Source organism: Falco biarmicus, chromosome 5 (genome assembly GCF_023638135.1).
Source record: "Falco biarmicus isolate bFalBia1 chromosome 5, bFalBia1.pri, whole genome shotgun sequence".
Classification (NCBI taxonomy): Eukaryota; Metazoa; Chordata; class Aves; order Falconiformes; family Falconidae; genus Falco; species Falco biarmicus.
In genome coordinates this window covers 15,917,222-15,929,853 of record NC_079292.1, presented here as the reverse complement: position 1 = coordinate 15,929,853, position 12,632 = coordinate 15,917,222, and the positions used below count along the sequence as shown (strand labels likewise).

The following is a 12,632-nucleotide window of genomic DNA, read 5'->3' as shown; positions in this document are numbered from 1 at the left end:
TTAAATAGAGTATTTCATAACCTAATGTAGTCTGACAGAAAACACTGAAATTACACTTAAAACCCACTTTCAACCATACTGTGTTAACAGTCGATTTATTGGATATTTTGTCTCCTTGATGCTAATGTCTTTAAAAGAGGAATTTGGTTACACTTTTATCATTCAATCAAGGTATAATTATATTTTTTCATTAAAGATGGATACAGCAGAAATAAAAAATCAGCTTACTCTCACATGTTCAAGACAACATGCACATTCAGTAAGCAAAGATAATTTGTAAAAGAAAACAGAATTACACTTATTTCTGAGAGCTTTTATAAACTATACCCTCAACCAAGAGCAAAGTAAGACTGCAGACATTTTTCTGCATAAAAAGATAGTAAACATTTACATAACTTTATCATGCATGGAAAACGTAAGTTACTGCAAACAAAATAATATAACATATTAAGAAAAAAAATGAATGGAAATAGTTTTCTTACTGCATATCCCAGCATAGCCAGACCGTAGAGAAGTGTCCCCATCCTAACTTTCTAATAACATGATATCGGCCATTGAAAAGATCACCAATTTTCACTGGATGATAGCCTCCTTTCATGAAAAAATGAGTAGAAAAAGAATATTCAGAAAACAAACAATAATTCCCAGGTTTTCAAGTAATTCTTGTAGTAGAAATCTTTCTCTTCAAATTGTCCTGCTCTATAAATAGGAAACCTAAAGAAAATTCTACTCTGATGTTAAGCATTGTGCCCTACTTGGCCTGGAGGGAAAAAAATCTCACGTCCTGTAACTACTGTAGGGTTCATTCACCCTTCTCTCTTGACGGCTTTTATTTGTGGCAATATAACCATCTGTTCTCTATTTCCCCAGGCTTATCTTCCACTTCACAGAGAGTATAGGAAAGATCTACATTATTTCTTTATCATATTTGAAGCCTCTCCAGTCAACATATTTTGGATGATTGCAGTATCTCAACAGAGATTGTTTTAATTCCCATTTGCTTTCTACTAATAAAGGCAGCAATAAAATACTTCCTGAGAAAATGTTACGAACCACGCAGACTGTATTGATGCTCTTCTGCTTGCTCCTCACCCACAGCAGCAATGCATTTTTCTCATGTCTGTTTTTGCAGTGAGGAAGAGAGAGCAGGCAACTATGGGCTTGAACTGTTTTTTAATTACTGAAGTCTGCAGTCCTAACTTACACCACTACACAGGTCCTCAAAAGCCCCCTTGACAGGAAGACAACAGGACAGAGCAGGCTGGAGCTTAGGTTTCTAGCTAGTGTGAGGAGTGTAACGAAGCTTTTTAACTCCTTCATATTTTAAGAGGCATGCTTCCTCCCAGTGAAACAGAGGAAAACAGTGATCACACAAGATTATTATTCCGTATTTATCACGCTAATAATAACATGTACAATTTTGCCTAAATTGCAAACAAATAATAAAGCTGCACCATGCAACCCTCCAGCACACCACCAGCAGCCAACTCAGAGCAGCTGTCAAGGAATCACTTCTTTGGTTCTTTCTGGTCCTTCACAATGTCACACCCAACTGTCCTTTGGCAGGATCCTCAGTTACCAATTATTTCACTTAAAATTAGGAAAACCTCAGATCATTATGTCTAATTTGCTATATTTGTTTTGAAATCCCATTAAAATCTTGTTAGAACTGGTGCCCAGTTAAGACAACAATGTGAACTTATCACTTAATTCCTTGGATTTAAAACATGGACTTCTCTCTTATCTCCTTTTTTACCTGTGGAACAGTGACATCGCTTCTGGATATATTTGGATCTTTTCTTTGCTAATAACATATTTTGTCTTCAACAGAAGTTCAGTAGTTTGTGTACTTTTCTCAAATGCTTCCAGAGCAGATTAATAAATTTAATAGTCATACGATTGAATGATAAAGGTTAGACATTCAACAGAACAGTAATTCTTAAATAATGTATTGCTTTAGAAGTTTGTATGTCTAAACGGAAACTCTAAAACACACACAGCTTCGGTAATTGTATGTTAAGGTGTAACTTCAGGCTTAGCAGACACTTGCTGGTTTGCTCACAGCCTCAACCAAAAGCTGACCCATCTGACAGGGTTGTAGCTGCCCAGGCTCCCACACGTTACGCTGCTGGCAGTGACTCAGACAGCTTGGCCCAGAGCATCAGGGAAGCAGCACTCAAGTTCTTTGTCGCAGCAGGGGCCCGTCTGAACCAAGCGAAAGCGATGATTTGAGATGGGCAGTGTAAGTCTCTGCTATACACAGCATCGAGTGCATGTACCTCCCTGCCCACCTGCCTCCCAGTTTATACCACTCCAGAGGGCCAAGCAAGTTCACCAGGCACAGAAACGAGTCTGCTGTGCATCGGCAGCATGCACAGGCACACAGAGCAGTCGGCTCCGCCAGCCTAGCAGGCAAGGTGCTGAAGTTTCTTCTTTCCCATGACATTTTGCACCCAGATATGAGAACAACCTTTAAACTTTTAACCTATAATAACTGTATACTTACAATCACATACAACATGTAATTTCACAAACCAGTAGGTATACAGACACCAATGTTTTCAGTTAAAATACAGCAAAGAAAAAAGGCCCTAGTTCAGGAGCAGTACAGGGCATTACAGGAAGACTGAGACATACAGAACCAGCCTAGGACTAAGTCCCAGGGACCCCTCCTTGGGGAAAGACCCCCCCCTCCCCTCCATCACTGGGAAGGAAAAGCCCATGGAAAGCTGCCAGGACAGCTAACCTTGCAACCTAAAAAGGTACCTTCATTTCCACTGCTGAATTGTGTCAGCCTCAGTAAGAACATGCAACGTTGCCAAGTGGGAACTTACTTCCCAAAGAAAAGTCAGATCACTTTTGGAACACCTGACTGGATTTACACTCCAGGAAAGGAGTGGGGGACACTGACTTAGAATTGTCGACTGTTATGCTGTCCACTTCATTTGCAGTAAGAAACGGCAATAACCAACATAAAGCCCAAGTCTACTGCAGCTTCATTATCACAGCAATTTTTCTGAATAAACTCATATACACAAATCCATACTGAGAGAACCATTAAAAACAAAACTAAATTTTAATTTGGCTATTTAACCATCCTTGCAGTAACAGCTGATTAAAATATTTTAAAATCTGGATAAATATAATCATATTTAAAGACAGCTATTGACTGGTTTAAAAAAAAAAAAAAAAAAAAAGAAAAGAAAAAAGTATTATTACTCTTTGGTAAATCGATAGAACTCTACCCAGGATGACAAAGTGACAGATGTGAGTGGAAGGTTAAGAGAACATGCAGCAATTTTACCTTTCCATTACTGAAAAGGTTTGCATTTGTGAAATTAATCAAGTCTGCTGACCTGACAGCAAGAATTACTCAAAACAGTTCCACATAATTCATTATCACAGTATCATTTCTTCCAATTTGAGTTCTGTCCAGCATGTATCATTGCATGAGAACAGTGAGAAGTAGACTTTATTCTCTGTATAATCATTATTCCTTTGCAAACAGATGTAATTAGAAAAACTGAAAAGTATTTAACATGCAGTTTTAACACCTCTCCACAGCTTGCAAACAGGTTTTAAAATTCAACAATACAAATACTTCTGGAATGTTTTACTATTTTCTTCAATATCTTGTCGTATTAAGTCATTCCTTAACAGTTGTATGGCTTCAGATGTATTATGAAAACACTCAAAATTCATGCAGCCTTTTGCACTGCTAGAATGGTGCTAATTGAGCCTTCAAGTATATAAAACGTTTAGTGCAAAAAAACTACTTCTAGACAAAGTATTTGCTTTTTTAACATGTTAACAGCATAACACTCAACTATGAAGAATTTTAATGCAGGTAAACATTATTTCTAAGAATACTTTAAGTAAATAAATGCTTTATGAGTGCCACTCTGCAGATAGCTTCAAAGGGTCAAAAATATAAAAAATTTGGGATCGTTTTTTTCCCATCAGAGACAGGAAAGAGAACACCCTATGGAGGAAATCAGTCAAAGACACTAAAGGCATGTTAATAAACTGGGGGTTGCCAAGTTATTTTAGTAAAATCTACGTACTGCAAGAATAACAATACTATATATGTAAACGCAAAGTTATTTTAGTCCCTACAGTACTGTCATAACTAATTATAGCAATACACCAGCATATGCTACAGATACCAATAGCTCTAGCATATTCTCTGAGCATATATACATATATATACACACTTCACAAGATACTTTCTACTGTCCTAAGCCACAACATAAGCAGTCTTGGAAATAATCGATTACCGTTCCTGCACACAGAACTCCTTGATTATTCATGTCAGCAACATACTCATTTATAGGCTGTGGACAACCAGGTAACAACATGCTTAGTTAAATGCATTTTAAAAACTGGTGTCATCCTATGATGAATGTAATTAAGCTCTTCATCACACAGGAAGTATTTCTAGATAGTAGTAAAAAGAAAGCATCTATGCGAAGTTAACGGGTTGAGAAAAATTATGTGCTTTTGGAAAAACAGTACTGGTATTTGAAAATACACAATGTGTAAGCGGCACTGCTGATAATGTTACAAAAAAACCTGTTGTCCTATTCACTGCAACACACGCAGAAAAAGTCTCACAGCTAGCTAGCCAGCTACATGTACTCAAGAAAGAGGGTCAGAAAAATGAGATCATTATTCCTAAATGTCTCCTGAATGTATTGGTAATTGTAGCTGGCTAGTTCTATGTTTGTATAGGGAATTATTCCCTTTGTGAACTGGATGAATGGGAGACATCTCTAGGGGGCAAAGATGATGATCAGAGAAGCAAAGAATTCCAATTACACCCACGACACAACAGGCTCTTGAAAAAAATCTCCAAGTGTTTCAAGGCTTTTCAGAAAAGAAAAAAATCCTAGCTTTACTGCCTAAATACCCCTTCAAAAATCACATAGTTAGACTTCTGATATTTTCGTTCCTTAAACAAATGAAGATTTGAAAAGCATTTGATGTAAATTCAGTGACACCAACAGAAGTCATTTCACAGATTTAAAGAGGCCCTGGAGGATGCCCAGGGGGAACCGAGGTCAGTCTGCTTTACACTGATGGCTGTTAGTTTTCTCTTTCACATCAGGTACTACCTGAAACTAATCCTGTTTCTTGCTTGAAAATACTATTATGACTATTTACTAAACACCATGTAATGTGGTGAAGGTGTAAGCCCAGCACATAGTAACATATTCTTAAAAATCTGAGATAAAAAAAATTAGTAACAAAAATACCCTGGCAATGGGAAGTACAGTAACAGGTAAAATGTGGAATTCATTAAAAAAATTAACTATATACTCTCTCATCAAAACTGCCCTCCTATGAGATTTCAGATCAGGGTTGAGAACAGATGAAGTATGCTCTGTGTCTCACTCAAAGGTCCTGGGAGATTGACATTTTGGAGATAAAATTAGGAAGAAAAGAGACACTCCAATAATATGTGATAATTTCCAAATATTTATCTTCCACACTGTAAATACAGGTAAGGTTACCCAAAATAGAAAAACATATTCAAACTAATAAAACACCTCACAAAAAAATGGAAATAACATATCTAAAAGCCATCCCTGGAATTCTTTTCCAAGTAACTTACTCATTCCCCATACCGAATATAAAAAAACAGAAAGTCCACACGGCCCCAGATCATCCCAATCTGGCCATTCAATTTAGATTTTTATGGTGACCTTCCTTCAGTTCAAGCCCAGCAGACCAAAAGCAGGAAATGTACTGATCAGTCTTACAGGAAATTACGGTCAGAAAATAGGTAAATAAATCATCTACTGAAGCAACAAAAACACTGTTCTCGCATAAACAAATAATGATTATGACATCTAAATGAAGCAAAGCTTCAACCATCTTTAACACACTTCCCCCAGTTCAGAGCTCCAAAACCAGAAGAATTCTGAAGAACCCTTAGTGTACAGAGGTCGCCTTTAATTTTTCAGGAAACTTGGAAGTATTCTCAGCATAACATGCAGCTCATTGTAAAAGCACACAGACCTCACTACTGACCTGCTTATAGTCACAGAGACTTCAGTTAAACAGGTAACTTATAAGCAGGCTGTATACTTAGACTGTTTTTTCATTTGTTTTGTGATCTAGCTTCTCCAGATGGTGACATTTTGCAAGAGATACTGGAACACAGACAACAATGGATTGTTTGAAATTAAATGCAGCCCTTACTTCAGGGAAGAATTAAGTGGGGGCCTTGAAACACTTAATCTCAAGGAAATAGAGATGTTTAGAAGTAAACAGATGTTTAAACAACAAATCCTTACTCACTGATGGAAGATGTTACAGATACCAAAAGTTATCTTAAGGAACAAATGTGCTGTAACAGAAATATTTCTTTAAAAAAATACAAACATGCTTTAGCAACACGTTTTCCTTTTCCCTGCTGCAGACTTCATTTAGTTTGAGTTTACTGTTTGTTTTTCACTATTGGTATCTGTAAGCCACCTAAACATTTGAAATATCACATATTAATAAAACTTCTTACACCAAAATGCAGTATTTTGAAGAATAATTTCAACTGTTAAAGCTGAAAATACAAAACACTTCTTCCAGGATAGGAGAGGGGATACTTAAAATGTCCAGGCTTACGCAGAAACTTCTGATTAAGAAGACATCATCATATCTGACTGAGAAAGCATTTCTTGGTATGAGGAATACAGCATAACATATAGTCAGTGTGCATGCAGTGTTTTTTGGCTGTTCAAAAACATTAATCTGAAGCGATAAAACTCTGATGTTTCCTAAAGTAAATTCATATCCTTGAAATCTAATATGATAGATAAATTATAAATAACGAGTCTATCAACTTTGGGTTTTCATGTAAGTACACTATACGTTTTACACTAATGGGAAGAGACTTGCAACTTTAGCAGCGACATTAAAACAAACATAAGTATTGATGCTATTGTACTGCACTTTCATGTTTTCTTGCACTTAATGACATTTACAAAATGAATACAAGCAACTACAAGAATTCCAGAAATCAAGAGCTAAACCAAGGATGTAGAGAGCTTCAGACAACACTGAGGGCTCTGAAAAACAACATGAAAAAGAAGCATGTAACATAGGCTGGTGCAGGTGAGACAAGAAGGGGAAAAATACAAGTTAAAAAATAAATGTAGTTGATGTTGTTAAAAACATCAAGGCATTTTAGAACTTTTTGGAGCATGGGAGGGGTTGTTTGTTTTTGTTTGGGTGGTTTTGTTTCTCTTGTAACTAACATCAATCAAGAAAAGTTTCTTCACTATTGTTCTAACTAGGACATCAGGAAGAAAACAGAGATGCGGTATTCATACACTTATTGCAAAACGTATAAGCAGGCTATGGCTAAGCGAAAAAGGAAAGCTGAAGACAGTTGTGCATCTGGACCTGAAATACACAGTTGTTCATAATTCTTGTATAAATAAATTCTGTAATTAAAGATCAGGTTTTTAAAAGCCTCACAAGAGCCAGTGTTAAGGCTTGCGCAACAATGCTTATGCCCATCGACACTGCTGAATTGCACACACCTTTACAGTAATCTGCGGGATCCTCTTGCTCCTCATCATCAGACCCTAAAATCTCCTCCTCTGGCTCTGGTGGTGTAGGCTCCGGCAAGGGCGGAGGTGGGGGCGGGGGTGGAGGTGGAGGTGCAGAGGGAGCTTTCTGTTGAGGCTCTGGCCTGAAAATGAAAGACAGCGTATTTAGTAAAGAGCTTCCACACAGGGGTAACAGGGGGAGGAAAAAACGCCTTGAAAAATACTAGCAATGCATCTCACTTCTATTCTCACTGTCATCTTTCCTGTCACCTGTGGGACCCTAGGGATGCACCTGACCAGACCAAAAGCAGGTCTCAAGTAAACTTGGACTTACTTGCTGGAACAGCTTGCAAAAGACAGATGAAGTATATTATCAGATACAGACAAGCTTTTAGAATTTCTGATGAGCAAGTAATATGTTCGACTTATCTTCCTGAGCATGATTGAGAAGAAATATTTTTCAGAGAATATCAAGTTATTCAAAAGGTGATAGAGGAAGGAAGAAAGATCTTGTTAATACACAGCAAGAAACAATCTTCTAGCAACACTGACCCAAACCAGACGACTTAATGCACTTCTCATCTGTAGCTGCTGCTGAAGAACACGGAAAGCTCTATCAGTATACAAAATACTGAAATCAGCTATTAGGAAGTAAGAGAGAAAAATTAATCTTCCTAGGTAGCCTATGACGCACTCCTAGAACTCACACAGCATGCTTTAATATGTACCAACCGAAAAACAAAACAAAACAAAAATCACCAAAACCAAACACTGCCAACCAAGACATGGTTTTCCAACTTGCATTGCATCACCAGTTTAGAAAAAAAAAAAAACCAAAAAAATGATATGTTTTAGATCCTATTCTGAGACAGGCTGTACTTGGTATTGCTAAACACCTACAAATTAAATTTCCAAATTCTGAATATTTTCAATACACATAAAAAATTAAATCTGGGGTTGAAGTATACCTGTTTATCAAATAATTAAGAAAGCCTTCTCCAAACAGTTTGACACTTATTTTTCATATTCATACTTCATAAAATTAAAAAATATATATTTGCCAAATGACAGCTTGCAAAATAAATTTGCAAATTAACTTAAAGCATTTATGCCAACAAAGGTTTCCATAATATGCCTTTGTAACTACTTCAAATCTAAGCCATCTGAAAAATACTGTATTAACAGTAATTTGTCATTCATACAATAATAAAAAGAAATCAGTAATTTGCTATTTCTTCAGGTCCTATAATTCAAATTCAAATACTTCCTTGATCATGAGTAAAACCTGCATTTGTTTGTCCCACCCCTATAGTCCTCCTCTTTATAATTCCTCCCATTTACACACTGTGATTGTTCAAGACAGACAAAGCATTTGGAGTCTAAGAGTACACAGTTTGTCAGAAATAAATTCCACTGGCAACATGCACCGCCTGCACAGCAGCTGCTATTATGCTTTTGCTTTAAAGGACATCACTGGAAGTTGCACATACCAAATTTATCTGCCTGCTACCCCTTCCAGATAACAGCATTCTTCTGTTCCTTCAGTATATGGTCAGATTTAAAAAGAAATATTTTAAACTAATTTATTAATGTTTAAGTAATAATAAGAAATCTTATAATAAATAAATTTATGTAATTTTTAACTGCGTAAAGCTTAGGATAGAGCAGAAGAGAGAGAAGGGATCCATTTGTAGGATAAACAATAAATATGTTTGCATGTGCTTCTACTTACATAAATTACGCTTTTCTTGCCTTTATCTTTCCTCTTTTGTTCCCAACAGATGTCTCTATATTGTACATTGCAAGGAAACCAAACCGATATAGCAAAAGGAAGGTACAGCACGTTCTCTGGCCAGTTAATCTTACTACATGATAGATTAGTGGCCCTCCAGTAGCCTGGTTTCACAGTGTCAGCAAGCCGATGGCCCCCACACCCAGTCTGATGTTGGCAAAAAGCTTTAACCAAACAAATCATGTGTAACAGTCTACATTATAAACCTTGAAACCTCACCTGCTGGGCACAGGCCATTTTGGATACACAGATCAAGAACAACGAACACTCAAAAATTAATAATACTAATGATGAGCAAGAAAGATAAAGGAGAGCAAAAGAGCCTGAACTTCATAAATGGATCTGAAAGCAGTGTGCCAGGTAACAGAGGCACGTTCATCAGTGCTTGGACTCATTATTTTGGACAGTACCATCGGTTTACTTCATTCTGACCTCAAGTTTCTATGTTGTTGATCACATAAGATGGTACAAATATTGGAAAACCTAGGGTAGGTTAGGGCAATGTGGCACAGGGGTCCTAAGTTCAAAAATCCATTGAAGCTGTGTCAATTTTGTCTTTAAGATAGCAACTACTTGGTCTATTTCTGCACACGATAAAGATGATGCTTTAAAGAGAACTGGAAATATTTCTGGAATTGAGAATCACACATTTTGTCACTCATTTTGAAATAAACATCAAGGAACACCAAGAATCTCTCTTCAAGAGAGGAAGAAGTGTACAACTTTAGATTTCAAAACAGCCAATATCTGAATTTATTCCTAGGGAAACAGATTAAAAAAAGACTCAGAAGCAGCTCTACTTTCTCATACTACTATATTTAGTTTTATTTTGAAAAGGGTTTTTTCCTGTCTCCAATCCTAGTTGTATTTGTTATTGAGTGTTGTCTTATTGTCCTTTGTGGACATCTACTTTATTTCCTTATGGAGTTAGTTATGATTTTATCTGTGAATAGCAAAACACTGTTTTAAAGTCAGGAAGAACTTTCATTTGCCCTTTTAGTTTTGCTTGCACCTTTTGAAGCAATCAAATACTAGTACATGAAGAAGGGTGAAGGAAAGAAATGCTACTGGGTTACATCAGTCTGCTAATTCTGCATTACTGGCTTATTTTGCCATTTTTTGCTTCAGTTTCAGATTTTTAGTGAGAGATTCTTAGCACTGTTCTTATGTTTTGTTCACGGTCACATTTCTGGGGTATATGTAAAGATCAAATCTTTAACACTTGACCTGGCTGCTTAAATTCTGCCTGCAAGTCGAATAACACATCCTGGCATCACTGATAGTTGCTCTTCTGCCAGTACACAATTTCAGAGTTAGGTAGGACATGAGTTGATGAAAGAAATCAGATTTTGCCATTTTTTAGTAGTCCTTGTGTTGAATTGGAAAGAGAAGCTATGATGAATGTTTCCACAATACCTTCCTTTACAATATATGGCATGAATATATACATTATTCAGCTTAGATTGCATTTTTCCAGTATAGAATTTGCTAAAATGTGAATTATTTTTTCTTCAAAGTGGACTTTAAAACATCTTTGGCATTAAAAGTTCAGCCGTTAAGAACACTGTGAGTAATACACATGCATGCTCACCTCCATTTCCTTTTCAGAAACATAACTGTCAAAACCTACCATAACATAAGCTATTCAACAACTGCATTATTTCAGGTTATTACTCTTTCTTATTTCCTAAAAAGATGCATGCTATGATATGCATTATGTAACATAACTAAATCTGTTTTTCTTTTTTATGAAGTAATCATTTGCTACTCTGGGGTCTATCACTACTAGATACTATCACTACTAGATTCATCACCATCCGAGCATAAACAATTAATAGAAGAAGATGACACACCATCTCTAGACTCACAGTATTCTGTCAGTAGGTATGCAGAGAACTGACCATCTCCACAGGCTACAATGACACATCTCAGAGCTGTACTGAAAGTAGCATTACAAACAATAACAAACACTAGCCAGGATATCTTATCTTTTAATTAATCTGTTTTAAATGGACAAAAATAGATTTACCGCAGAGTCCAATCAAAACGCAACAGAATCCTATTTTTACCCTGGTCTTAGAGGGAATGCTTAGTAAAAGACAAAGTAAAAGTTGAAGCATTTCTCTTCTGCGGTGAACTTGAAGCAAAATATGCCAGAACGCTGATTGCCCACCCTAAGAAATACAGAATTACTGACAACTTAATGAACATACTGCTCCATGTTCCAAACAGGGAACGCCCAACAGTAAAAGCAATCTCTGTAACATTACAACCTGAAAATGCTGGAAAAATTCTATCATTAGAAATTCAGGAAGAACTGTTCAGGTTTTTTGTTGTTGATGTTGTGGGGTTGTTTGCTGTTCTTCTGTTCTAGAAAAGGCAAAACAATAGCAGCAAGGGTGATTAAAAACATGAAATGCCTTCCATATGGGAAGCATCTGAACACACCAGAACACTTCAGTCAGGAAAACAGATAGCAGACATCTATAAAATCCTGAGAGGCACTGAGAAAGCAAATAGGAAATGACTGTACACTGCCTCTCCCCATGTACATTGAGCCAAGTTGACAAAAAATCTAAAGAAAAAAAATACAACATGATGTTAAAAACTAAAGCCACCTTTTTTCCTTGGGTATCATGGATAAGAGGAGTTACCTAAGTTCAAACAGGGTTCAGAGATAACTCACAGAAGAAAAATCAACCCATAGCTAATACTAAGCCACCTTTGAGTCACGAAGCGTATCAGCCCCCAGATCACTGAATTTGGCAAAGTATTCAGTGTATTGCGCCCAACCCTGCACCCTTCCACAGGCAACCGCTTGTGTTGACACACCTTGGGTCTGACCTCACGTAGTCACTTCACCTTCAGACATTCCTTCCTTTTCCTCAACAAATGAATGACTTCCATTACTAAAAACCAAAACAGACTTCAGGCCTCTTTATCCAAAAACCCCACGCAGACAAAAAACCATGTGTTTATTGTTATTATCAAGTAATGGGTAATAACAGATTGCAGGCAAGACTGCTATACAACAAGATTACTTGGAGAAATCTTCATGATGTTCTCCAAGGGGAACAGGCATATAACAGGAGGAACACTATGAGCACTGTCCTCTAGGCATGGTGAGCTACTGAATTTATTAACCTAAAGACTACTTTTAGGTAAACAAAACTTTACCTTGAATGTAGCTAAAACCTTCACCTGATTCTCCCAACTTAGGAGAGCGTTGTCTCATAAGGAGAACAGACTTGAGTCAAATGGTAAAAACAAAAAAAAGGAAGGAGGCA

The 12,632-nt window shown here is 36.8% G+C and overlaps 1 protein-coding gene across 6 annotated transcripts in view; it reads right to left on the bottom strand.

The window, feature by feature from the left end:
- The window catches only part of SRPK2 (SRSF protein kinase 2), a 147,715-nt gene that overhangs the window by 41,720 nt on the left and 93,363 nt on the right, over window positions 1-12,632 (bottom strand). For all 6 annotated transcript variants that reach the window (XM_056339534.1, XM_056339536.1, XM_056339535.1 and 3 more), the window contains 2 exons: window positions 7,545-7,696; window positions 483-591 (listed from right to left, as the gene is read on the bottom strand). In XM_056339534.1, the coding sequence (XP_056195509.1) occupies window positions 483-591; window positions 7,545-7,696 (261 nt within the window). The remainder of the gene's footprint in view (window positions 1-482; window positions 592-7,544; window positions 7,697-12,632) is intronic.